We start from the raw sequence: 25,452 nt of genomic DNA, 5'->3' as shown, positions 1-25,452 counted from the left end.
AGGCACAAAAATCCCTATTTGGCCACACATGTAATTGTGATCTGTCTTTAATTATTATTCTCTGAGGACAAGTAGGACTGTGAATTAGAGAATGACATGGGGACCAGAGCCCACGGGGATGGAGATAGATCCCACGGGGTGGGGATGGGGACAAACTGTCTTCTGTATCATTTTCTGTTTTGTAGCCTGTTAATGAACTGGACTGTTATAGTGATGCAGACCACAATATTTTGATTTTTTGGAAAAACAAGCAAACATGCTGGCCACAATTAGGAAAATTTGCATGGAGGATCCTGTACATTCCTGCTACCAAACACATCTTCTAAGAAGACATCTTCTATTGCAGGAAGGACTGTGAAAGACAGGAGAGCTAGACTGAATCCTTAGATTGTTGATGATTTATTCATCCACTGATTTAAAAAAAATCAGAACAGTGCTTCATAGGGCATATTTCTTCCCTGCTAGGGCATACAGGTTGTGTTTTGTACCCCTAGACATTTTAATAGGGTGGATTAGGATTCCTTGGGGTAGTAGAAGTCCGCTATTATTGGGGTTGGAAGGATAGAGGGTGGTTGGGGGGACGGGTTATTATAGTTGCTCGTTATTGTTTTCTATTTGTGATTTATAAACAACAATTGCACAACATATTGTTCCTTTTTATACTTTTAATAAAAAGATTTAAATATAAAATCATAAGAGTTTGAGGCTTCTGCATATGAGGATGGAGCGGGGATGGGACAGAGGGGAGACAGAACCTGCGGGCATGGGGTGGGTATGGATACAGAACCCACGGGGTGGGGACAAACTGTGTCCCCATGTCATTCTCTGCTGTGAATCCTTACTTATGGCTGATGTCACAAAATGCCTAGCCACCCGCCTGGGGTTACCCCTTGGCCGCTTAGAGGGTCTGTCCTCATTACAGCTCAGGTCCGCCTTCACCTGCAGCTTGTGCTCTACACTAGCACCCTCCTCCTGACTGGGTCAAAACTGCCTCTGGGTGAGTCTCCCACTCTCAAATTATCCCCAGAGATTTGTAGGTTACTGGAGCTGCACTCCCAGAGGTCCCACAGGTCTTAGAAAGCACTCACAGACCCAACACACAAACCACCATGATTCTTTATCAGTCCAGATAGGCAGAGTCAACAAACTAAACAGGTTAATTGTCACACTTGAACAATGAACAAAAAAAATGTGCAGTCAGCAAACAATAACAGGTAACTGAAATATGGATCTATTATAACACTAACTAAAACATTGGCATACTTCCTAGAAAGTACCTGGAGAGATCAGGACATATAATTCACCAAGCCAAAGAGATCTGTCTCTCTTTTCTCCTGGGCTAAGACTGAAGCAGCAACTGCTGGGTAATTTTTTCAGACTCCAGCTAATCAGAGCCCAGTCAAGTTTTAAAAGTATACTGTTCACAGTACTGTAGACTCACTTCTTCACTAAGTGAAACTAAAAGAGGACATTCACTTTTCTATAACAGATTTAACATAAAACATACACCACCTGCTGGCCAAACTAGAGAAATGCACTTCAAGAGTAATAAAGGCAATTTTACAGGTTTGAAACACACTTCTGTCACAGGTGATATCTCCAACAGAGCTTGGTGCAGAAAACAATACCCTATCAACTTTTTCTAGAAGTTTTTGGGCTGCCTCACTGCACACCCCTTCCTGCCTGCCACTGTCACACAGAACCTTTTTAGTCTTTTTTTTTTTTTTTTTTTTTCCCCATGGTGCTGTTCAGACTGTTTTTCGAGTCATGGGTCCCCTCAGAGCCTCAAAGTAAATTTCAATGAAAAAATTTGTTTTGTCATGTTGCTGTCATGTGGTTTTCAGCATTTCCCTGGTAGTTTCTTAACTAGGATTTTCACCATTTTTCTAAGTTTACTTTCTTTTTTAGCATTACTCAGTCTAGGCCTATTTTCTGACCTTGAACACCAGGCCAGGGTATCTTTGTAACCTTTGAGCCATTTCATTCTGCTGCAGCTATCTTTTTGGATCCCCAGCAGCTTCAAAAGGTGTTCCTGGTGCAACAGGACTGTAACCATTATGCATACCCATTCATGCTGTCTGCAATGCCTGGGACCTGATCATATTTGTTTTATGTTTATTAGATTCATATTATACTACTTTTCTGTGGCACAACCAATGTGGTTTACATAATCACATACGGGTGTTTTTCTCTGTCCCTAGTAAGCTCACAATCTAAGTTTTGTACCTAGGACAATGGAGAATTAAGTAACTTGCTAAGGGTCACAAGTCGCTGCAGTAGGAATTGAACTCAGTTCCCCTAATTCTCAGTCTATTGCACTTACCATTGGGTTACTCCTCCATTCTACCCCACTATGATTTCTTTCATTGTATTCTTTATTCACAAATATTAGAGAGGGATTTGTGGTGGAGAAAAGCAGTGAGAACAGCTTTTCAGAGATAACATTGATCCATCATCATCAGTTTCGGAAGCATAGGCCTCCATGGGTCTAGGAGCTGCATCAGACACAGTAGAATTACTCTGAAAACATTTTACCAGCTGGAGACTAGCAAAGCGAAAACAAGTTAAAAAAAAATCAAGCCAGTCAAAACCCCTATATTACAGGAAAACCAAGAAGGCATTTGAATCTTGAAGAAAAATGCTTGGATACAAAGGGGCATAATCGAACGGCGCCGGCCATCTATATGGGTGGTCATCTCTAAGGCCGGTGCTGTAAAGAGGTCTCATGAACTGTATTATCGAAACAAGATGGCCGGCCACCTTTCGTTTCGATAATACGGTTGGGGCCGGCCAAATGTCAGAGATGGCTATTACCATAGCCCTTATGGGTGAAGGGGAGCACCTACATGTGGGTACAGTGGGTTTTCGGGGGGGGGGGGGGGTTGGAGGGCTCCCATTTACCACCACAAGTGTAACAGGTAGGGGGGGTGGGCCTGGGTCCACCTGCCTGAAGTGCACTGCACCCACTAAAAACTGCTCCAGGGACCTGCATACTGCTGTCATGGAGCTGGGTATGACATTTCAGGCTGGCATAGAGGCTGGAAAAAAATAATTTTTAATTTTCTTTTTTTGGGTGGGAAGGGGGTTGGTGACCACTGGGGGGGGGTGGGAGTAAGGGGAGGTGATCCCCGATTCCCTCCGGTGGTCCTCTGGTCATTTGGGGCACTTTTTGGAGGCTTAGTCCTAAAAATAAATAGACCAAGTGAAGCTGGCCAAGTGCTCGTCAGAACCGGCCTTCTTTTTTCCATTATCGGCCGAAGGTGGCCATCTCTTAACAACGCCCCCCGTCCCACCTTCGGTACACTGCCGACACGCCCCCTTGAACTTTCGCCGGCTCTGTGACGGAAAGCAGTTGAAGCCGGCCAAAATCAGCTTTTGATTATACCGATTTGGCCGGGTTTAGGAGATGGCCGGCCATCTCCCGATTTGTGTCGGAAGATGGCCGGCCTTCTCCTTCGAAAATAAGCAGGTACTGAGACAGAATCAAGATAGCGTTTTGAGCAGTAGTGTGGACGTGACGCCTTGTATGCTGCCGAGTAATCTGCCGTGTGGGCTCCGTTTACTGTCTGAGAGATGGGGAAGCGGAAGCGGAAAACTGCTGCACCTACCTCCCTGGTCCCGCATTCGACGCCATCCACCCACCAGACAACTCTCGACAGCTTTGGCATCGCCTCCCAGGTTCAACGGACTTCCGTTTCGACTAGCCCTGCTCTTTCGGGAGCAGAGCGCAGCATAGAGGGAGTCTCATTGAGTCCTCCCTCACAGCACCCCAGCAGCCCGGTGTCGTATTTTCCCCACAGGGGCCAAGGAGAATGGAGGAGTACCCAGCCATAGCCGTGGAAGGAGGACCCAGGGGAACTTCAACCCCAGGAAGTGAAACAGCGGAGCAGGGGCTGAGTCAACCCTGTTCTTCTACTCCTGGGAGTTCGGCGCCGTGGAACTCTGGAGGAATTACAAGACCTGCTGTAGTCACGCTGGAGACCCTATGGGACGCTATACAGGGTGTGAGTAATGTCTTGTTACAAATGAATACCTCAATGAAAAATGAAATTTCGGAATTAAAACAAACTCATCAGGATATGTCTGTTAAATTTCAAGAGCAAACTGAAAAAAATGCCAAGTTCGAAGGGGAACAGGAAAAACTACAAAGTATCACCTCAGAATTAATAAGAGAAAGAGAGTTACAAGAAAGGAAAATGGAACATTTGGAAAAAAATGCTCGTAGGAATAATTTGAGGTTGTTAAATTTTCCAAAGTGCCCACTGATACCCGCAGGAGAAATGCTTAAGAAATACTTTAGAGAAATACTGGAGATCCCAATGGAGGGCTTTCCGCCCGTCACGAGGGCCCAGTATTTATCAGGAATAAAGGGATCTAAAGGGCCAAATCAAGATAATCCTAATTTAAACCTAACAGAATTTCTTGAAAACTCTCTTGAGATAGTAACTGAAAGAACAACGTTAATTGTAACATTTGCTCTGGAACTAGACAAAAATAATATATTTCGTCTTTATTTTCGTCATCTGAATGACTCTTTCCTTGGGGGTAAGATCCAGATTTTTCCGGACATCGCAAGAAATGCACAAAAAAGGAGAAAAGAATTTCTTTTATATAAATCTAGGGTTTTGAATTTAGGTGGTCTTTTTGTGTTAAAGTTTCCTTGCAGATGCTGTTTATCTTTAGACTCAGTTAACTATGTATTTTATACCCCAAGAAAATTGTTGGAATTTATTGAACTTAAAGAAAAAGCGAGAAGACCCCTGGAAACGATCTCATAGGAAATGCTGTAAAGTCGGCTTTCGGTCTCTGTTGTTCCTAACTGCTTATTAATTTGATTTAATTTTTTTTTCTATATATCCTAGTATCTTGATTCAGATATTGATATTGGGGACTAAAGTAAAACTATATTTCAATAATATATTTACTGGATGTAAAATATGTTATTCATATATTCTTTTTTATTTTTTTTTCTCTATTTCCACATTTATGTTTTAAATATGTAAATGTTAAAAAAAATTAATAAATATCTAAAAAAAAAAAAAAAATAAGCAGGTAATTCCCCTCTAATTTTGTACAGTACATGATACTATTTTTGTTAAATTATTAATATTTGTACTATGTGTGGTGGATTTTTTTTTTTGCATCAACACTTAAGCAGTTTTACTGTTTGCTCTGTTTCTCTACGAGTCTATGCCTACAGGAGATATTAGTACTTCTGTCTGAATGTTATCTTTCTCTTCTAACCCTTATCTACAGGCTCATGATAGCCCTGTTAGAGCTATGACCTGGTCTCACAATGATATGTGGATGTTGACGGCAGACCACGGTGGATATGTGAAATACTGGCAGTCCAACATGAACAACGTCAAGATGTTCCAGGCACATAAGGAGGCGATTAGAGAGGCCAGGTTTATACCCAATCTACCATTTTCTGTAGTTGATATTGGCATTTGTAGCCTGTTCTTTGTGTGCATTCTGGGGGTTGGCATGTGTGTGGTCACTCCCCGCCAGGAAGAGTTCCTGCACTGTAGGAGCAGTGAGGTATTTGCCTTTGTTTTCACCTCATTTTGTGCAGTAATATTTTCCCAGGATCTATCTTTACAATATGTTAGCCATGTATTTGTGTGCTGGATTTTATACTGGTATTTTTATCTCTTCTTTGTGGTAACAATATGTACAATGCGTATTCCTTTTCATCCGCACTGTGTATGCCGCAAATATTTCATTCCAAATAAAGAATTCCTTTTTTTAACAATCCAAACACTGAATAAAAAGAGATATATAACTATTATAAAATGAAACAAAGCGCATGCAGAATTCTCACAAAATGAAAACTAAATAAAGTGAAGGACCACTTGGCTGCCCTGGCCCAGGCTGGCAAGAAAGGCACCGACACAGCTTTCAGCCAGCAGAAGAGTAATGTTGCAGTGCTGAACTGGGTATGCAAGTTAAGTAGACTAACTGAATCCATGTGCTCTGTACACAGTATTTATGCACTCTATTTCTTACAGGGAGGACAAAAAGATGGGTTTGGGAGTTGAATCTGTGATTTTTGATTAAGGGATATTCCTACTTCCATGGCATCCTGCTGTAAGACAAATAATAAAGCTCTGGCAGCATATGACAACTCTTCCCACATGTCCCCATTCCTAGGTACAACATTTCCACACCAGATCATTGCTCAAACAGAAATAGTTTGACTATGATGGTTTGGGTGTTGCTGCAGCAAATCAGGCTCCTGAAGGCATTAGATAGCATGAAATAACGGTATTAAACGCTGAAATTTTTTGAACCTCATTTTTTTTTCATTTTCTTTCTTTATTCTCCTATCCCCAAGATATCAACAATCTCAGGTTCAAGCCAAATTATGTATGTGACCCCATCCAACTGTGCAATGTTTCTAATCCAGAGTAAAAGTTATTTTTAATTGGGTACAATACTTAATAGCTTTGAAAGGCTAGTAACCTGCTTAGCAAAGACTAGAAATCCTAACTTCTAGTTAGCTGGGTAGTGTTGTCATTAGTCTCTAAATGCCTGAGCTAGATACTGTGTTGTGGCAGGAGGGAAGTGGAAAATAGGAATTATTCTTGCACTTTGGGACAGGTGGCCATATACGTATCCCTGTAGGAGTGGGGAAGGACTCATCTTAAAAGCACCTTGTTTGGCATAGTTAGCTGTTGACATGCAGGCCAGTGTAAAAATCCTTAGGTATGGCAGATTGATTTTCTGATTCCCTTTGAATATTCCACCTCATAATCCATAAACGCGGAGCTATGACTGCCATGTTCTGTTCTGCAGAAGCCACTTGCTGTTCCATATATAATGGAAAGCTTTTTTTTTTTTTTGGCACCATATATGACCCAGATCTCAATGTTCTGATGATCTGCAGCACATAACCATTGCAGTTTTGTGTTGCCCTATCTGAGAAGAGTAGCTAATGTGTTGAATGCTGACTTCTTTCCCCTGCTATGTGTCTTCATGTAACAGTTTCTCACCCACGGATAATAAATTTGCTACATGCTCTGACGACGGCACTGTTAGAATCTGGGACTTTCTGCGTTGCCATGAGGAGAGAATACTTCGAGGTACGTGGACAAATGAACAGTACCAATTTGGGTAATAGAGAAAAAGGTTAAACTTTATAATGTTTGTTATCCAAAATTTAGCATTACCAAAATGCTTACAGTCTGTGCTTGTTCAGCACAATTGTGGAATCTTTCTAGTGATTGCACCACAAAAGTAAATATGCTTTTATAAATTGTTTTTTTTTTAAAGATGGGACAGAAGCAAAATGTCTTCTAGTCTCCTCATTTTAGTTGTGTTCTTGGCAAGATGATACCTCCGTCCTCTGCTGCAGAGTAAATATGCTGTAATTTGCATCGCATTTGATGTAAAGGCTTTTTGTATACACAGTCTTGCTTCAGTAACTCAAACACACAGTCACTCAAAATTATTTCATTCCTTTTACGGATTAATACAGCGTCAATAGTAGGCCCTGAACACTATACACAGTCATTATACATGGGAAGGAACTCAGTCCACGCATTTGTCCTAGTGCTGCTTTTCCAATATACTCAGAGCGCATCAACAATTCTGCAAGAGACATCTATACCCACAAGTACCACCTTTTGACTTAGATATGTGGCTTTTTTTGATTCGCAGGCATCATTCTATTCATGAGTTAGTTTAATTGAGCTACAGAATTTATCAACTTCCTTTTTGTTCTTTGGAATGTACAAGGCAATATACAACTTATAAAAACAATACTTGAGTTCTCAATCGGTCTATACAGCCGATATGTGACAAATTATTTTAGATATGAGATGTCTGTGAAGAAACATGATTGAGTTTCTACACTAGGAGGGGTGGGTTCCACAACTGCGTACTCCTTCTTTCTTCAAGATGGACCAGTGAGCTTAAGTCTCATCTGACAGAGGCTCGAGAAATGCTGAAACTGTAGATCTGCCTAAATTCAGAAGAAGAATGCATGTGTTGATCTTTAGTGGCATATAGATCCTATTGAAATACATAACACCCATAATAGCATACAGATTTCACCTGCATTTGTCAAGGAAAGAATGTAAACCTTTTGGAGTATGGTAGATTGTAGACCACATCTCTGAATACAGAAGAAAGACAAATAGTCCCAGTTGTTTCAGATGACATCAGCATGATCAAAAAAGAATTTCACATCTCATATGTGGTCTGTATATTTGACACCTTGCAAATTCAAAAAGGAAGCTCCTTTATGCTCAATATGAGAAATAAGAGCACTAGCAAGACTTGCAAGATTGAGATCATATCCCACTTACCTAGGCACATTCCTGTCATGGTTTGTATAAAATAAATCCATTTGGAGACATTACTCTCAAGAGATTGACAGTACTCTATGGAGATTATTACTAGAGAGGGCCTGAGAATTTTCAAGAAGCAACACATCCAAAATCAGGAGTGGGTAGGGTTTATTTAGATCATAATTGTTGATTGGAATAATAACCTAAGAAATTGGAACTGTATATTTTCACTCCTTTACTTCTAAATAATCAACATTAAGTATACATTTTGAGAGAGAAATACATCCCTGAATCATACAGATTACACCTACATTTATACAGGAGTGAAAAATCAACAGCACTGCGGCCTGTACGCTATATATCCATAAAGGTGTGAGAGCCCTGCTGTATGTAGCTTAGTCTTTATTTTTTCTTTTTCTTTTTTTTATTATTTGTTTATAAGAATTTTTTATATCTTCAACCAAGCAAAAACAAACTTGTACAGAAAAATAATATACTATGCAGAATAATATAAAGAAATATTTACAGAAAGTGCAGTCTTTTTTTTTTTTTTTTTTTTAAAGAGACATGTACTTTCTGGATTATGAATGCTCTTAATTTGTCTGTGTTCTGGATTTACATTTAAGTAGTATAGAGAACATAAAAACTGCTTTCAATGACACCAGTGGGGGAAAAAGCTCATTTTTCTCCATTATTGGAGGAAAAAGTGTCTTGCCCATCCCTCTCAAATGTTTCCTTTTAGGAAAGAGTTGCTGTGTTTGTGAAATGCATCTGTGTAAAATTACTCTGTATTAGATGCTTTTTGTATTGCTCTGTAAAGAAGCATGGAAAATACATTTTCCGATCTCTGTGATATTCAGCAACTTATGAAGATATTTCTGTATAACATTGATTTGCTGTTACCATAGACTTAGAATATGGTTTCAATTTTTGACTATTTCTTTACATAGTGTTCAACTTGTATAATCTATGCTCAAATCTTGGAGTGCTGTAGCTTACGTTAATTTCCCATCTGGAACTTCCATGTTGATGTGTAAACAAATTCTTTGTTAATGAAGTTAACTTTTATGTTTTGTACTTTATTCTCCACTTTTTTATGGAATACTTTAATACATTAGATACCACTATCTATACTGTTAATAATTTGCATGTGTATGTGAAAACATTTAAAGACTAGCCAAATGAAATATGCACATGGATGTGTAGCATTAGTTCAGTATGTTTTATATAGAATAGAATTTTCTACCCAAGCATGAAGAGTATTGGAATCAAATCTTAAGTCTTGTAGATAAGTTAACACATCCCCAAAGGAAAAACTTAATTCAGTGGATGACAGAAGGATAATGCAAGGAAAGGGAGCCTCATCACCTGAGAAGCAAAAAAAAAAAGATTGATCTAGAGGTGGAAGAGGGCAGGATAAGCAGAAGAAAGGATAGATACTAACACTCTGCTTCTTCAGTGCCTGATTAGGGTGGAAGGTGGATGCTTAACAAGAGCTTGATTTAGGGGAATGGTCAGTGAGACTGGGTCACTAATAGAAAAGAAATTTGATAAAGTGCAAGCCAGAAATGAACTTGGAAGTAGGAATGACAAATGGATGAAGGAAAACATGTAGGTAGAGACCAGGAAAAGGCAAGAGAGTGGTGTGAAGGAAACAAAACTGAATGGGCAATAAAATATGGGAGGAACAAAATAGAAGGCTTGGATGGAAAGCAACTGAAGGGGTAAAGTACAAATAAAGTAAAAAAAAGACAAATCATAGAGTGTCTAGCCTTTTATACAAAGAAACAAATGGGAAATGGGCACTAGTTTGGAGAGTGACATAAAACCACTTTTCTGTCTCCTCCAGCCCCACTTAGATGCCTGTTCAGAATCAATTTTGCGGTACGTGAACTATACAAAATAAATAAATAATCCTTCTTCGCACTGTGGACCTCCTCTTTACCTCCAACCAATCTCTCTTGAAATTCTCAGCTTCCCTATTTGAATTTTTAGAAAAGAGCAAAATACTTGCCAGTTGTAAGCTTCAAAATCAAACAAAGGTGCATCTGCTTTCAACCTTCCCCTCCTCAGCATCCTGGGTTGTTTTGTCTGATGGATTACTGATGGATGAATTTTGCAGTAGGGATATACATTTGTTTAAAACATAGGAAAAAGAACAGGAAAAAAAAGAAAGTTTTATGTTTTTTCATGTGCCATCAATAGTGCACACTCTTCCAAAAGAGTGCACTTTCAAACGAGTGCCCATGCACTATTCACAAAAAGTGCACATGCACTGTTAGGAAAGAGTGTTTTGCTCTTCATGAGTAATGCATATTCTTGTGCACTCTTTCAAAAGAGTTCATTTTCAAGTGTGTATTCTTAATGACCTTGTTCCTGTGATGTTAAAATCTCTCTCCCACTGAAGCAAACGAACATTCCCAGAAATGGCACAATACAGAATTTTCGTGATGCACACCCCTATTAATCACATCACAGTGCTGAATTTTAGATCTCATAGCTGTTGCTCTCATAGTACCACCTACCTCCCTCATATTGATCACAAGAGCAGGAGAGCAGCTGCACCCTGGGCCTGAATACTGATGTGAATGGTACTGTACAGTTGTGCAGCACAAATCAGCAGTTGGACTCTGGGCAGCAGAGAAAGTAGGACCTTATAAGGAGCTGCTCTCCTCTTGTTAATTGATTGGCATGGGGAGAGAAGAGTCCAGGATGGCAAGAGAGGAAAAGCTGGAGGGTATATGAAGATAAACCAGGGAATCTTGGGGGGGGCGGGGCGGGAGAGAGAAAGTACAGGGGAGCAGAGAGGGAAAAGAGGCTGCGGGTGTCAATTCTGGAAAGGTGACAGAGAAAGCTGGGGGTTTCAACGTATGTGGGGAAGGACGATCAAGCCTAGGGAGGAATTCAAATTAAGTTTAAAGAGCTTAGGAGTGAGAAAGTTATGGGGGTGTGAGACCTGGTGTGGGGGAAAGCTAGGCCTTATGATGGGGGAATTCTGCATAACAAATTATGAATGAAGTATGCAAAAGTTTAAAAGAAAATTGCTGAATATTTTAAAACTTCTATGCAGAATTGCCCCAGAAGTAATCAGTGCAGTCCTGAGCTGATACCCTGCATCCAACATATTGGTACTCTTTTTCCTCTGGGATCTGAGTCTGCACCAGTCATAGGGGAAAGGGGTAGGAGAAAATTCTGAGCCCCTGTTCTGTTCTTTTCTTTTATCTCAGTTATTTGAATCCTTGATACTTGGCTGGAATGAAGAGAAGAGTAGTGGTCCAAGGGAACAGCTTTGCACCACATGCATTCTGCAACTCTCACAGGAGGCATCCCAGCTGGCATACTTTCTGTAGCAAGTGGGAAGGAGGAAGGGGCCAAACCAGGGTTCTTCTCTGCAACTCCCATGCAAGAAGGGGTGTAGGCCACAGGCTGTTTACTGACAAGTGCGCCTCACAGCCTTCATTTCTTACCAGGATGAATCCAGATGTAAGCAGTCTCACAGTTATTCCATATCATCAAGCTGATCAATCCATAGACTGGTGGGTTGTGTCCATCTACCAGCAGGTGGAGATAGAGAGCAAACTTTTGCCTCCCTATATGTGGTCATGTGCTGCCGGAAAATCCTCAGTATGTTCTCTATCTCAGCAGGTGGTGGTCACACACAGCAGCAGCTCTGGCTAGGCCTCCAAGCCTAATTTTTAGGTTTTGTTGAGTGCCTGGGGTTGAGGGCTCTTTTGAGCAAGTGCAAACCTGGTGGTGCCAGGTCCCTCCTTTTCTCCCCCCTCCCGCTGGCTCCGTTAAAAAAAAAAAAATAAAAAAATTTTGAACGTCCTTAAAGGCGTTTATTTCGACGTTTATTTAAGCGTCTATTGCAGCTACTCACTGGGACACCAGGTCGTTACAACTCGGAGCGGACAGCAGGTAATTTTTACCTTTTTATAGCGGGCAGGGGGTTCCCCGATTCTTCTCCTCGTGGCATATGGCGTCGGAGGGCGAGGGCGCAAAGGGTCGCTCCCCGGGTAGCTTCAGCGCTTCTAGAGGGGATGCGGGGGTCTTAAAGCCTGATTCGCCCTTGTTGGGTGACAGTTTCGTGACCGATGAATGTCCCGGTCCTTCCTCCGGCGTGGCGGTTTTTCCCGCCATAAACGCCCATCCCCCGCTCCTCGCCTCCGCCATCTTGGCCGGCCACGCGGCTCGGACGGCTTCTTCTTGGGCCGCCCTTGAGGTTGGAGACATTAATGCCATGAACGCCCTTAATTTGGGCGACGGCACTGAAGCGGCTAAAGTTAAGAGCCGTTCTTCCCGCGCGGCTCCTTCGCGGAGTTTCGCGCCGGACGCCATTTTGGATGCGCAGCATGTCTCTCCCCCGCTATTGCGAGCGCCGGTTGAGGGTGCGTCTAGGGCTGTTGCCCAGGCTGCGGAAGTGCACAGTCTGGGGGGTTTCTCCCCCGAGTTTGTTTTGCTGCTGCATCAGGCCTTCCTCATGCACAACGCTGCCCCTGCTCCCTCGTCTGGTAAAGAGGTTGAGGTTCCCAGAGGTAAACGCCCTCGGGTTGATTCCCAGGCCTTGGAGGAATTTGTCTCCTCCGATGTAGATGAGGGCAGCGTGTCTGAGGTCTCCCAACGGTCCTTTGCGGATTCCTTGGAGGAGACGGATCCCCGCTCGGATGGAGCGGATGACCCCTCTGCAGCGCGGCTTTTTAGCCCAGAGGATTTGCCCAACCTGTTGTTACAGGCCATGGACACTTTGAAGATTTCCTCTCCGGAGGACGTCTCTCCCTCAGCCCCTGTTGGCTCTGCCATTATGCTGGGGACGAAGCGCCCGCCTAGAACCTTCCACGTGCATGATGCCATGCACACCTTAATTTCGGCTCAATGGGATGTCCCAGAAGCGAGCCTTAAAGTGGCTAGGGCTATGTCCCGCCTCTATCCTTTGGCTGTGAGTGAACGTGAGGCCTATCTGTGGCCTACCGTGGATTCTTTAATCACTGCGGTGACTAAGAAAACGGCGTTGCCGGTGGAAGGTGGCACGGCCCTAAAGGACGCCCAAGACAGAAGATTGGAGGCGGCCTTAAGGTCGTCCTTTGAGGCGGCTGCTTTAAGTTTGCAGGCCTCAGTTTGCGGCTCCTATGTGGCCAGGGCGTGCCTGACTATGGTGCAGCGGGCTTCCCCCTCGGATCATTCCTTGAGGGCTGATTGGCCGGCCCTGGAATCGGGCTTAGCCTATTTGGCAGACTTGCTGTATGATGTCTTGAGGGCCTCAGCGAAAGGCATGGCTCAGACAATCTCTGCGCGGCGGTGGCTTTGGCTGAAACATTGGTCTGCGGACCACGCCTCTAAATCCCGCCTGGCTAGGTTGCCTTTTAAAGGCAAGCTGCTCTTTGGGGTCGAGCTGGACAAAATCGTGACCGATCTCGGCACGTCTAAGGGCAAGAAATTACCAGAGGTCAGGGCTCGGGCTAGTACTCGTCCCGGTACCTCCAGAGGACGGTTGCAGGAAGCCCGTCGGTACCGCCCGGGCAAGTCGGGTTCCTCTGCCCCCTCTTCCTTCAAGAGGAATTTCTCCCCCAAGCAGCATTCCTTTCGCAGAGACCGCCGTCCCGGAGGTGCTCCCTCCGGTCCTCCCCCAGGGTCTCGTACCCAATGACGGGGTCTTGGTCCACGCCCCAGTGCAGATTGGAGGACGGCTGTCCTCGTTTCTGGGCGAGTGGACCACAATAACTTCAGACGCGTGGGTGCTGGAAGTCATCAGAGACGGCTACAAACTAGAGTTCTGCCGACCCTTAAAAGACGGGTTTGTACTCTCTCCCTGCAAGTCTCCGGTCAAAGCTGTGGCAGTGCAGCAGACCTTGGACAATCTGATCCGCCTGGGCGCGGTCGTTCCGGTGCCAGAAAGTCAGCTTGGCAAGGGACGTTACTCCATTTACTTTGTGGTACCAAAGAAAGGAGGTTCTGTCCGGCCTATCCTCGACCTCAAAGGGGTCAATCGGGCCTTGAAAGTGCGGCACTTTCGCATGGAGACTCTCCGCTCTGTTATAGCGGCAGTGAAGGCAGGAGAGTTCCTGGCATCCTTGGACATCAAGGAAGCGTACCTGCATATTCCCATCTGGCCTCCTCATCAACGCTTTCTGCGCTTTGCAGTCCTGGGACGACACTTCCAGTTCAGAGCCCTCCCTTTCGGGTTGACTACTGCTCCGCGGACCTTTTCCAAAGTAATGGTGGTCATCGCGGCCTTCCTACGAAAGGAAGGGGTACAAGTCCATCCTTATCTGGACGACTGGTTGATCCGAGCCCCCTCTTATGCAGAGTGCGGCAAAGCTGTGGACCGGGTAGTTGCTCTTTTGAGCTCCCTGGGATGGATCATCAACTGGGAGAAAAGCCAGCTGCGCCCGACTCAGTCCCTGGAGTACCTGGGAGTTCGATTCGACACCCAAGTGGGCAGAGTGTTCCTGCCAGACAATCGGATTGTCAAACTTCAGGCTCAGGTGGACCAGTTCCTACTAGCCTCTCCCCTTCGGGCTTGGGACTATGTGCAGCTGTTGGGCTCTATGACGGCCACGATGGAAGTTGTGCCCTGGGCCAGGGCTCATATGAGACCACTTCAACACTCTTTGCTGCAGCGCTGGACTCCGATGTCGGAGGATTATGCTGTGCGCCTTCCCTTGGACCCAGCAGTGCGCAAGGCGCTGAGCTGTTGGATGCAGACAGACAAGTTGTCTGCAGGAATGCCTCTGGTGACCCCAGAGTGGATTGTCGTCATGACGGACGCCTCGTTGTCGGGCTGGGGAGCCCACTGCTTGGGAAGGACAGCGCAGGGGCTCTGGTCTCCTGCAGAGGCAAAGTGGTCTATCAACCTCCTGGAACTCAGAGCCATTCGGTTGGCGCTTTTGGAGTTCATCCCGGTACTGGTGTTGAAGCCTGTACGGGTCCTGTCGGACAATGCCACGGCTGTGGCCTATGTCAACCGCCAGGGAGGTACCAAGAGTGCCCCTCTAGCCAAGGAGGCTATGAATCTTTGCCAGTGGGCGGAAGCGAACCTGGAGCAGCTTTCAGCGGCCCACATTGCCGGAGTCATGAATGTCAAGGCGGACTTTCTCAGTCGCCATACCTTGGAGCCCGGAGAGTGGCAGCTATCTGCTCAGGCGTTCTTGGACATCACGAAGCGCTGGGGCCAGCCGAGCCTAGATCTGATGGCGTCATCGGCCAATTGCCAAGTGCCGCGCTTTTTCAGCAGAGGACGGGACCCTCGATCCCTGGGAGTAGATGCTCCTTTCCAACAGTGGCCGACACAAGAGCTTCTCTATGTGTTCCCGCCCTGGCCCATGTTGGGCAGGGTGCTAGACCGGGTGGCAAAGCATCCCGGCAGGGTAATCCTGGTGGGTCCGGATTGGCCCAGGCGTCCCTGGTATGCGGACTTGATCAGGCTCTCAGTCGACGATCCTCTGCGGCTGCCAGTGGAGCAGGGCCTGTTACATCAGGGTCCCGTGGTGATGGAGGATCCCTCCCCCTTTGGTCTTACGGCCTGGCTATTGAGCGGCAGCGTCTGAGGAAGAAGGGCTTCTCAGACAAGGTCATCGCCACTATGCTGAGAGCGAGGAAGCGCTCTACTTCTACTGCTTACGCCAGGGTTTGGCGTATCTTTGCAGCGTGGTGTGAAGCAGGCTCACTTTCTCCCTTCACTGCTCCAATTTCTTCAGTGTTGGCGTTCCTGCAAGAAGGTCTGGAGAAAGGCCTGTAGCTCAGTTCCCTTAAAGTCCAGGTAGCGGCTCTGGCTTGCTTCAGGGGCCGCCTGAAGGGTGCTTCCCTGGCTTCGCAGCCAGATGTGGTGCGCTTTCTCAAGGGAGTTAATCACCTGCGCCCTCCTCTGCACTCAGTGGTGCCTGCGTGGAATCTCAACCTGGTACTAAGAGCATTGCAGAAGCCGCCTTTTGAACCCTTGTCGAGGGCATCTCTGAAAGACCTGACGTTGAAAGCAGTCTTTTTGGTGGCTATCACTTCAGCCAGAAGAGTTTCCGAGCTCCAGGCGCTCTCATGTCGAGAGCCTTTTCTGCAGTTCACTGAGGCAGGAGTGACTATTCGCACAGTGCCTTCCTTCCTGCCCAAGATTGTTTCTCGCTTCCATGTGAATCAGCAGCTCTGTCTCCCTTCCTTTCGTAGGGAGGACTACCCAGAGGAGTACTCTGCTCTTAAATATCTGGATGTGAGACGAGTCATCATCAGATACTTGGAAGTGACCAATGATTTCCGGAAATCGGATCATCTGTTTGTCCTGTTTGCAGGTCCTCGTAAGGGTCTGCAGGCTGCTAAGCCTACAGTGGCAAGATGGGTCAAGGAAGCCATTGCAGCGGCTTATGTGGCCGCGGGGAAGGTGCCGCCTATCCAGCTGAAGGCTCACTCCACGAGAGCTCAGGCGGCCTCGATGGCAGAGGCCGGATCCGTCTCCTTGGAAGAGATATGCAAGGCGGCAACTTGGGCTTCGGCTCATACATTCTCCAAGCATTACCGTTTGAGTGTGGCTGCACGGGCGGAGGCCTGGTTTGGAGCTTCAGTGTTGAGGTCAGGGATTTCAATGTCCCGCCCTGGGTGAGTACTGCTTCGGTACATCCCACCAGTCTATGGATTGATCAGCATGATGATATGGAAGGTAAAATTATGTATCATACCTGATAATTTTCTTTCCATTAATCATAGCTGATCAATCCATAGCCCCTCCCAGATATCTGTACTGTTTTTATTCTGGTTGCATTTCAGGTTCAAGTTTAGTCTTCAGTTACTTCAGAAAGACTTCGTGTTCAAGTTTTTTCACTTGGATTCTTCAAGAGTTAAGACGAGTTTGTGTTACAGTGAGCTGCTGCATTCCTCTCCCCTCCGTTTTACGGGGCTGGATTGAGACTTAAAATTCTGCCGGCACTCCCTCCCGCTTCGTGCGGCTGTAGGGCAGCTTTGTACCCCTCCCGCTTCGGCGGTGTTAGGGTCAGTCAGCTCCTCCCGCGGTTGCGGTTGCAGGATAAGCCAGATCCCCCCGCATCGGCGGGTGTGGTGTCCCTCCCCCGCTCCGCGGGGATGAGCTGGACGGATTCCCCTCCCCCACTTGTGTGGGGATGAGCTGGGTTAATTCCCCTCCCCCGTTTCGGCGGTGGTGAGCTGGGCAGAGTGTCCCTTCGTGGGTGTAATTCTCTAAGTGCTGAGTCCTGCGGATGGAGCTTTGATATCGACATACTGAGGAGTTTCCGGCAGCACATGACCACATATAGGGAGGCAAAAGTTTGCTCTCTATCTCCACCTGCTGGTAGATGGACACAACCCACCAGTCTATGGATTGATCAGCTATGATTAATGGAAAGAAAATTATCAGGTATGATTATACATAATTTTAACTTAGTCTTGTAGTGCTGCTGATTGGCTAATTCTGTACACTAGTGTCAAGCAATGTCACACAGCTATGTTTAGGCAACAGCCAAAAACACAAGAATTAGCATATTGAAACAGACTAAAGGTTAATCAAACCCAGTATCCTGATTCCAACAGTGAGCAATCCAGGTCCGAAGTACCTGGTAGGATGCAAAAAAAAAGTGACTATATTCTACTTACTCATAAGCAGTGAATTTCTCCAAGTCTATCTTACGTTTTGAGACACTTTCTCCAGGAACTTGTCCAAACCTTTTTTTTTTTTTTTAACCCAGTTTTAAATGTGCTACTCACTAACTTAATGGTGGTTCCCTTAATATTTGTATTTTCTGAAAGAGGAAACAACCAGTTTGCTTTTACCCACTTCATTCCACTCATGATCTTGTAGATCATTATCATGTCTCCCCTCAGCTGTCTTTTCTCCAAGTTTGAGAACCCTAACCTCTTTAACCTTTCCTGATAGGTGAATCATTCCATTCCCTTCATCATTTTGGTCACCTTTCTCAGTACTTCTTATTTTCACTGTTTCTTTTTTTTTTTTTTTTTAGATGCAATGTCCTGAACTGTAAATAGTAACCAAGGCACATGATACTCTGTTTCTTGCCCCCATTCCTTTTCTAATAATTCCGAACATTCTGTCTGTGTAAACTTATACCCTGCTCTTCTCCATCAGGACTTGGGAGAGATTTCCAGTATAATTATAACATACAATTAATTATGGAGAAAAAGATTTTCCAAAGAAAATGTTTATCATAGAGCATTTTATTCTGTGAGGACTGGAGACAGTGGGTGCCACTGATGGGATATATGTCCTGTGTTGTATCTGTTAAGTCAAAGGTGTTTCCCAAGCTTTTGAGCATTCATAAGAGGTTTCATGTTTTGTTCATCTGAGGATTATATCCTCTCTGACACATATCTCTTTTGTTGCTCTGAAAATTTTTTTTGGTCAGATTTATTTCACCCTCTTACTAATAGAATAGAAGAGAAAACCATTCACACTGATTATATTCCACTGCTTTTCAAAACTGAGCTCCTCCCCCGAAGGAAAAAATAATCTTCTTAGTGTTCTTAGTGATTGCAAAATGCCAGTCCCAAACAGGTGTGTCTTTAAAGAGGAGCAAAAGGCAGTATAAGACTTTCCAAGCCTGAGGTAGTTTGGCAGAGAATGCCAGAGTGCATGAGCTATTCAGTGTGCTAGATTTTGAATGGCTTCTATCATGTCTGTCTGCCTCTTCCCTGTCTGCAAGTGGCCTATAGATTATACCAACATGGATAATAGTCCCCTTAGGTCTCTTTTTGATTGGCCATAGTATATCAGCGCTTGCTCATTTGTCATCTCAATGGCCTTTGTGTCCCTAGTATATAAATCTACTTCCCCCTTTCTATCTGTTCTGTCCTGTCTGAAAAGATTATATATCCTGGTATATACACTGCCCAGTCAGGATTATCATTGAATCATGTTTGTTACTGCAACTACATCAACGTCCCCTTCCATCATTATGGCTTCCAGGTTACTGAATTTGCTAAATTGTGATAATTTGCACACATGACTTTCCACATTGTTTTTTTGTTTCCAGTTTGGTACAACTCCTATGGAGGAACAATCATTCCACTGTTAAGTTGACTAGTCACCTTGATCTTCCCATTTTGCTTCCTTCTGTTTTATGTTTGGTGGTATTATCAGTTTCTTTTTCTTTTATTGCCTCAGTGTTCCCAACTACTGATGTAGAAGTCTGTTCACCTTTCCCCATCCCCAGGATTTCATTACAAATTTTTCCATATTCTGTTTACCTGTTGGTTTCTGTCACCGTTCTCGGATGAAGCTAGTTTCATCTTATTAGGTTGATAAGTTTATGAGCAGAGACTCACCTGTCAAGAAATAGAAAGAGTATACCATCTTTCCTCAGGGGACCATTTTCTTTGAATATCATTAGGGCTTCTCTTCTTAGGTTTTTATAAATTGTTAATTTGTGTTTATTTTACTGCTAATTAGGTGCTCTTTGAGGGTACAAAAATTGGTGTTTCCACAACATACTATTGCTGCATACTTTTTCTGGTTGCTTCAAATATGCAACCTTGTGTCACTTTGGAGTTACCAGTACAGCAAAGGCTCAAAAAATGAGTGGAGGTAACATAATCTGGGAAGGGGCGTTTTTCTGGTGGTGTTTTATCAATAAACATGTGTTCAGTGAATCCAGACTGCCCCAATTTGACTGCCCCTATCGGACCGACCGTTCACTTGTCTATTAGATTGTAAGCTCTTTGAGCAGGGACTGTCTCTCTTTGTTAAATTGTACAGCGCTGCGTAACCCTAGTAGCGCTCTAGAAATGTTAAGTAGTAGTAGTAGTAGTAGTAGTTTCCATATCATCATGCTGATCAATCCATAGACTGGTGGGTTGTGTCCATCTACCAGCAGGTGGAGATAGAGAGCAATCCTTTTGCCTCCCTATATGTGGTCATGTGCTGCCAGAAACTCCTCAGTATGTTCTCTATCTCAGCAGGTGGTGGTCACACACAGCAGCAGCTCTGGCTAGGTCTCCAAGCCTAATTTTTAGGTTTTGTTGAGTACCTGGGGTTGAGGGCTCTTCTTGAGCAAGTGCAAACCTGGTGGCGCCAGGTCCCTCCTTTTCTCCCCCCTCCCGCTGGCTCCGTTAAAAAAAGAAAAAAAAATTTTGAACGTCCTTAAGGTCGTTTATTTCGACGTTTATTTAAACGTTTATTGCAGCTACTCACTGGGACACCAGTTCGTTACAGCTCGGAGCGAGAAGCAGGTAATTTTTACCTTTTTATAGCGGGCAGGGGGTTCCCCGATCGATCTCCACGTGGCCTATGGCGTCGGAGGGCGAGGGCGCGAAGAATCGCTCCCCGGACCGCGTGTGTGCTTCTAGCGGGGATGCGGGGGTCTTAAAGTCTGATTCGCCCTTGTTGGGTGTCAGTTCGGAGGCCGGTCAGTGTCCCAGGTCTTCCTCCGGTGCGGCGGTTTTTCCCGCCATAAACGCCCATCCCCTGCTGCTCGCCTCCGCCATCTTGGCCGGCCACTCTGCTCGGACGGCTTCTTCTTGGGCCGCCCTTGAGCTGGGAGACGTTAATGCCATGGCCGCCCTTGATTTGGGCGACGGCAAAAAAGCGGCTAAAGTTAAGCACCGTTCTTCCCGCGCGGCTCCTTCGCATAGTGTCGCGCCGGACGCCATCTTGGATGCGCAGCATGGTTCTCCCCCGCTCTTGCGAGCGCCGGTTGAGGGTGCTGTGGCCCAGGCTGCTGAAGTGCACAGTCTGGGGGGTTTCTCCCCCGAGTTTATTTTGCTGCTGCATCAGGCCTTCCTTATGCAAAACGCTGCCCCTTCTTCCTTGTCCGATAAAGGGGTTGAGGCCCCCGGAAGTAAACGCCCTCGGGTGGATTCCCGGGCCTTAGAGGACTCTGTTTCCTCTGATGTAGATGAGGGCAGCGTATCTGAATTCTCCCAACGGTCCTTTGGGGATTCCTTGGAGGAGACGGATTCCCGCTCGGATGGAGCGGATGACTCCTCTGCAGCACGGATCTTTCGCTCAGAGGATTTGCCCAACCTGTTAGTGCAGGCCATGAGCATTTTGAAGATTTCCTCTCCAGAGGACGTCTCTCCCTCAGCCCCTTTTGGCTCCGCCATTATGCTGGGGACAAAGCGCCCGCCTAGAACCTTCCACATGCATGATGCCATGCACACCTTAATTTCGGCTCAATGGGATGTCCCGGAAGCGAGCCTCAAAGTGGCTAGGGCTATGTCCCGCCTCTATCCTTTGCCTGAAAGCGAACGGGAGGTCTTTCTTTGGCCTACCGTGGATTCTTTAATCACTGCGGTGACTAAGAAAATGGCGTTGCCGGTGGAAGGTGGCACAGCCCTAAAGGACGCCCAAGACAGAAGATTGGAGGCGGCCTTAAGGTCGTCCTTCGAGGCGGCTGCCTTAAGTTTGCAGGCCTCAGTTTGCGGCTCCTACATGGCCAGGGCATGCCTGACGATTGTGCAGCGGGCTTCCCCCTCGGATCCTTCCTTGAGGGCTGATTGGCCGACCCTGGAATCGGGCTTGGCTTATTTGGCAGACTTACTGTATGATGTCTTGAGAGCCTCGGCTAAAGGTATGGCTCAGACAGTCTCTGCGCGGCGGTGGCTTTGGCTGAAACATTGGTCTGCGGACCACGCCTCTAAGTCCCGCCTGGCTAAGTTGCCTTTTAAAGGCAAGCTGCTCTTTGGGGTCGAGCTGGACAAAATTGTGACCGATCTCGGCACGTCTAAGGGCAAGAGGTTACCAGAGGTCAGGGCTCGGGCCAGTGCTCGCCCCGGTATCTCCAGAGGACGGTTTCAGGAAGCCCGTCGGTACCGCCCGGGCAAGTCGGGCTCCTCTGCCCCCTCTTCCTTCAAGAGGAACTTCTCCCCCAAGCAGCATTCCTTTCGCAGAGACCGCCGTCCCGGAGGTGCGCCCTCCGGTCCTCCCCCAGGGTCTCGTACCCAATGACGGGGTCCTGGTCCATGGCCCAGTGCAGATTGGAGGACGCCTGTCCTCGGTTCTGGGCGAGTGGACCAGGGTAACTTCAGACACTTGGGTGCTGGAAGTCATCAGAGACGGCTACAAGCTAGAGTTCTGCCGACCCTTAAGAGACGGGTTTGTACTCTCTCCCTGCAAGTCTCCGGTCAAAGCTGTGGCAGTGCAGCAGACCTTGGACAATCTGATCCGCCTGGGTGCGGTCGTTCCGGTGCCAGAAAATCAGCTTGGCAGGGGACGTTACTCCATTTACTTTGTGGTACCAAAGAAAGGAGGTTCTGTTCGGCCTATCCTCGACCTCAAAGGGGTCAATCGGGCCTTGAAAGTTCGGCACTTTCGCATGGAGACTCTCCGCTCTGTTATAGCGGCAGTGAAGGCAGGGGAGTTCCTGGCATCCTTGGACATCAAGGAAGCGTACTTGCATTTTCCCATCTGGCCTCCTCATCAACGCTTTCTGCGTTTTGCAGTCCTGGGCCGACACTTCCAGTTCAGAGCCCTCCCGTTCGGGTTGGCTACTGCTCCGCGGACCTTCAAAGTAATGGTGGTCATCGCGGCCTTCCTGCGAAAGGAAGGAGTACAAGTCCATCCTTATCTGGACGACTGGTTGATCTGAGCCCCCTCTTATGCAGAGTGCAGCAAAGCTGTGGACCGGGTGATTGCTCTTTTGAGCTCCCTGGGGTGGATCATCAACTGGGAGAAAAGCCAGCTGCGCCCGACTCAGCCCCTGGAGTATCTGGGAGTTCGATTTGACACCCAAGTGGGCAGCGTGTTCCTGCCGGACAATCGGATTGTCAAACTTCAGGCTCAGGTGGACCAGTTCCTAGTAGCCTCTCTGCTTCGGGCTTGGGACTATGTGCAGCTGTTGGGCTCTATGACGGCCACAGTGGAAGTAGTGCCCTGGGCCAGGGCTCATATGAGACCACTACAACACTCTCTGCTGCAGCGCTGGACTCCGGTGTCGGAGGATTATGCTGTGCGCCTTCCCTTGGACCCAGCAGTGCGCAAGGCGCTGAGCTGGTGGCTGAACACAGACAAGTTGTCTGCAGGGATGCCTCTTGTGACCCCGGAGTGGATTGTCGTCACGACGGACGCCTCTTTGACGGGCTGGGGAGCCCACTGCTTGGGAAGGACAGCGCAGGGGCTCTGGTCTCCTGCAGAGGCAAAGTGGTCTATCAACCTCCTGGAACTCAGAGCCATTCGGTTGGCGCTTTTGGAGTTTCTCCCGGTACTGGCGTTGAAGCCAGTACGGGTCCTGTCGGACAATGCCACGGCTGTGGCCTATGTCAACCGCCAGGGAGGTACCAAGAGCGCCCCTCTAGCCAAGGAAGCCATGAATCTATGCCAGTGGGCGGAAGCGAACCTGGAACAGCTGTCAGCGGCCCACATTGCCGGAGTCATGAATGTCAAGGCGGACTTTCTCAGTCGCCATACCTTGGATCCCGGAGAGTGGCAGTTATCGGCTCAGGCGTTCTTGGACATCACGAAGCGCTGGGGCCAGCCGAGCCTAGATCTGATGGCGTCATCGGCCAATTGCCAAGTGCCGCGCTTTTTCAGCAGAGGACGGGACCCTCGATCTCTGGGAGTAGATGCTCTTCTCCAACAGTGGCCGACACAGGAGCTTCTCTATGTGTTCCCGCCCTGGCCCATGTTGGGCAGGGTACTAGACCGGGTGGCAAAGCATCCGGGCCGGATAATCCTGGTGGGTCCGGACTGGCCCAGACGTCCCTGGTATGCGGACTTGATCAGGCTCTCAGTGGACGACCCTCTGCGGCTGCCAGTGGAGCAGGGCCTGTTGCATCAGGGTCCCGTGGTGATGGAGGATCCCTCCCCCTTTGGTCTTACGGCCTGGCCATTGAGCGGCAGCGTCTGAGGAAGAAGGGCTTCTCAGACAAGGTCATCGCCACTATGTTGAGAGCGAGGAAGCGCTCTACTTCTACTGCTTACGCCAGGGTTTGGCGTACCTTTGCAGCGTGGTGTGAAGCAGGCTCACTTTCTCCCTTCACTGCTCCAATTTCTTCAGTGCTGGCGTTCCTGCAAGAAGGTCTGGAGAAAGGCCTGTCGCTCAGTTCCCTTAAAGTCCAGGTAGCGGCTCTGGCTTGCTTCAGGGGCCGCCTGAAGGGTGCTTCCCTGGCTTCGCAGCCAGATGTGGTACGTTTTCTCAAGGGAGTTAATCACCTGCGCCCTCCTCTGCACTCAGTGGTGCCTGCGTGGAATCTCAACCTGGTGCTAAGAGCCTTGCAGAAGCCGCCTTTTGAACCCTTGTCGAGGGCATCTCTGAAAGACCTGACGTTGAAAGCAGTCTTTTTGGTGGCTATCGCTTCAGCCAGAAGAGTTTCCGAGCTCCAGGCACTCTCATGTCGAGAGCCTTTTCTGCAGTTCACTGAGGCAGGAGTGACTATTCGTACAGTGCCTTCCTTCCTGCCCAAGATTGTTTCTCGCTTCCATGTGAATCAGCAGCTCTGTCTCCCTTCCTTTTGTAGGGAGGACTACCCAGAGGAATACTCTGCTCTTAAATTTCTGGATGTGAGACGAGTCATCATCAGATACTTGGAAGTGACCAATGATTTCCGGAAATCGGATCATCTGTTTGTCCTGTTTGCAGGTCCTCGTAAGGGTCTGCAGGCTGCTAAGCCTACAGTGGCAAGATGGGTCAAGGAAGCCATTGCAGCGGCTTATGTGGCCGCGGGGAAGGTGCGCCTATTCAGCTGAAGGCTCACTCCACTAGAGCTCAGGCGGCCTCGATGGCAGAGGCTGGGGCCGTCTCCTTGGAAGAGATATGCAAGGCGGCAACTTGGGCATCGGCCCATACCTTCTCCAGGCATTACCGCTTGACTGTGGCTGCTCGGGCGGAGGCCCGGTTTGGAGCTTCAGTGTTGCGGTCAGGGATTTCAATGTCCCGCCCTGGGTGAGTACTGCTTCGGTACATCCCACCAGTCTATGGATTGATCAGCATGATGATATGGAAGGTAAAATTATGTATCATACCTGATAATTTTCTTTCCATTAATCATAGCTGATCAATCCATAGCCCCTCCCAGATATCTGTACTGTTTATATTCTGGTTGCATTTCAGGTTCAAGTTTAGTCTTCAGTTCCTGTTCAGGAGGACTTCGTGTACAAGTTTTTTCAATTGGATTCTTCAAGAGTTGAGACGAGTTTGTGTTACAGTGAGCTGCTGCATTCCTCTCCCCTCCGTTTTACGGGGCTGGATTGAGACATAAATTCTGCCGGCGCACC

General features: G+C 46.9%; 1 protein-coding gene across 1 annotated transcript in view; it reads left to right on the top strand.

The window, feature by feature from the left end:
- Nucleotides 1-25,452, top strand: part of WDR33 (WD repeat domain 33) — a 441,658-nt gene that overhangs the window by 185,709 nt on the left and 230,497 nt on the right. Inside the window, 2 exon segments of the mRNA XM_030215962.1 lie at nt 5,257-5,408; nt 6,988-7,085. Coding sequence (XP_030071822.1) covers nt 5,257-5,408; nt 6,988-7,085 — 250 coding nt within the window.

This window comes from Microcaecilia unicolor, chromosome 10 (assembly GCF_901765095.1).
Source record: "Microcaecilia unicolor chromosome 10, aMicUni1.1, whole genome shotgun sequence".
In the NCBI taxonomy this organism is placed as follows: Eukaryota; Metazoa; Chordata; class Amphibia; order Gymnophiona; family Siphonopidae; genus Microcaecilia; species Microcaecilia unicolor.
The sequence above is the reverse complement of the archived record's forward strand: the minus strand, read 5'-3'. Positions and strand labels throughout refer to the sequence as shown.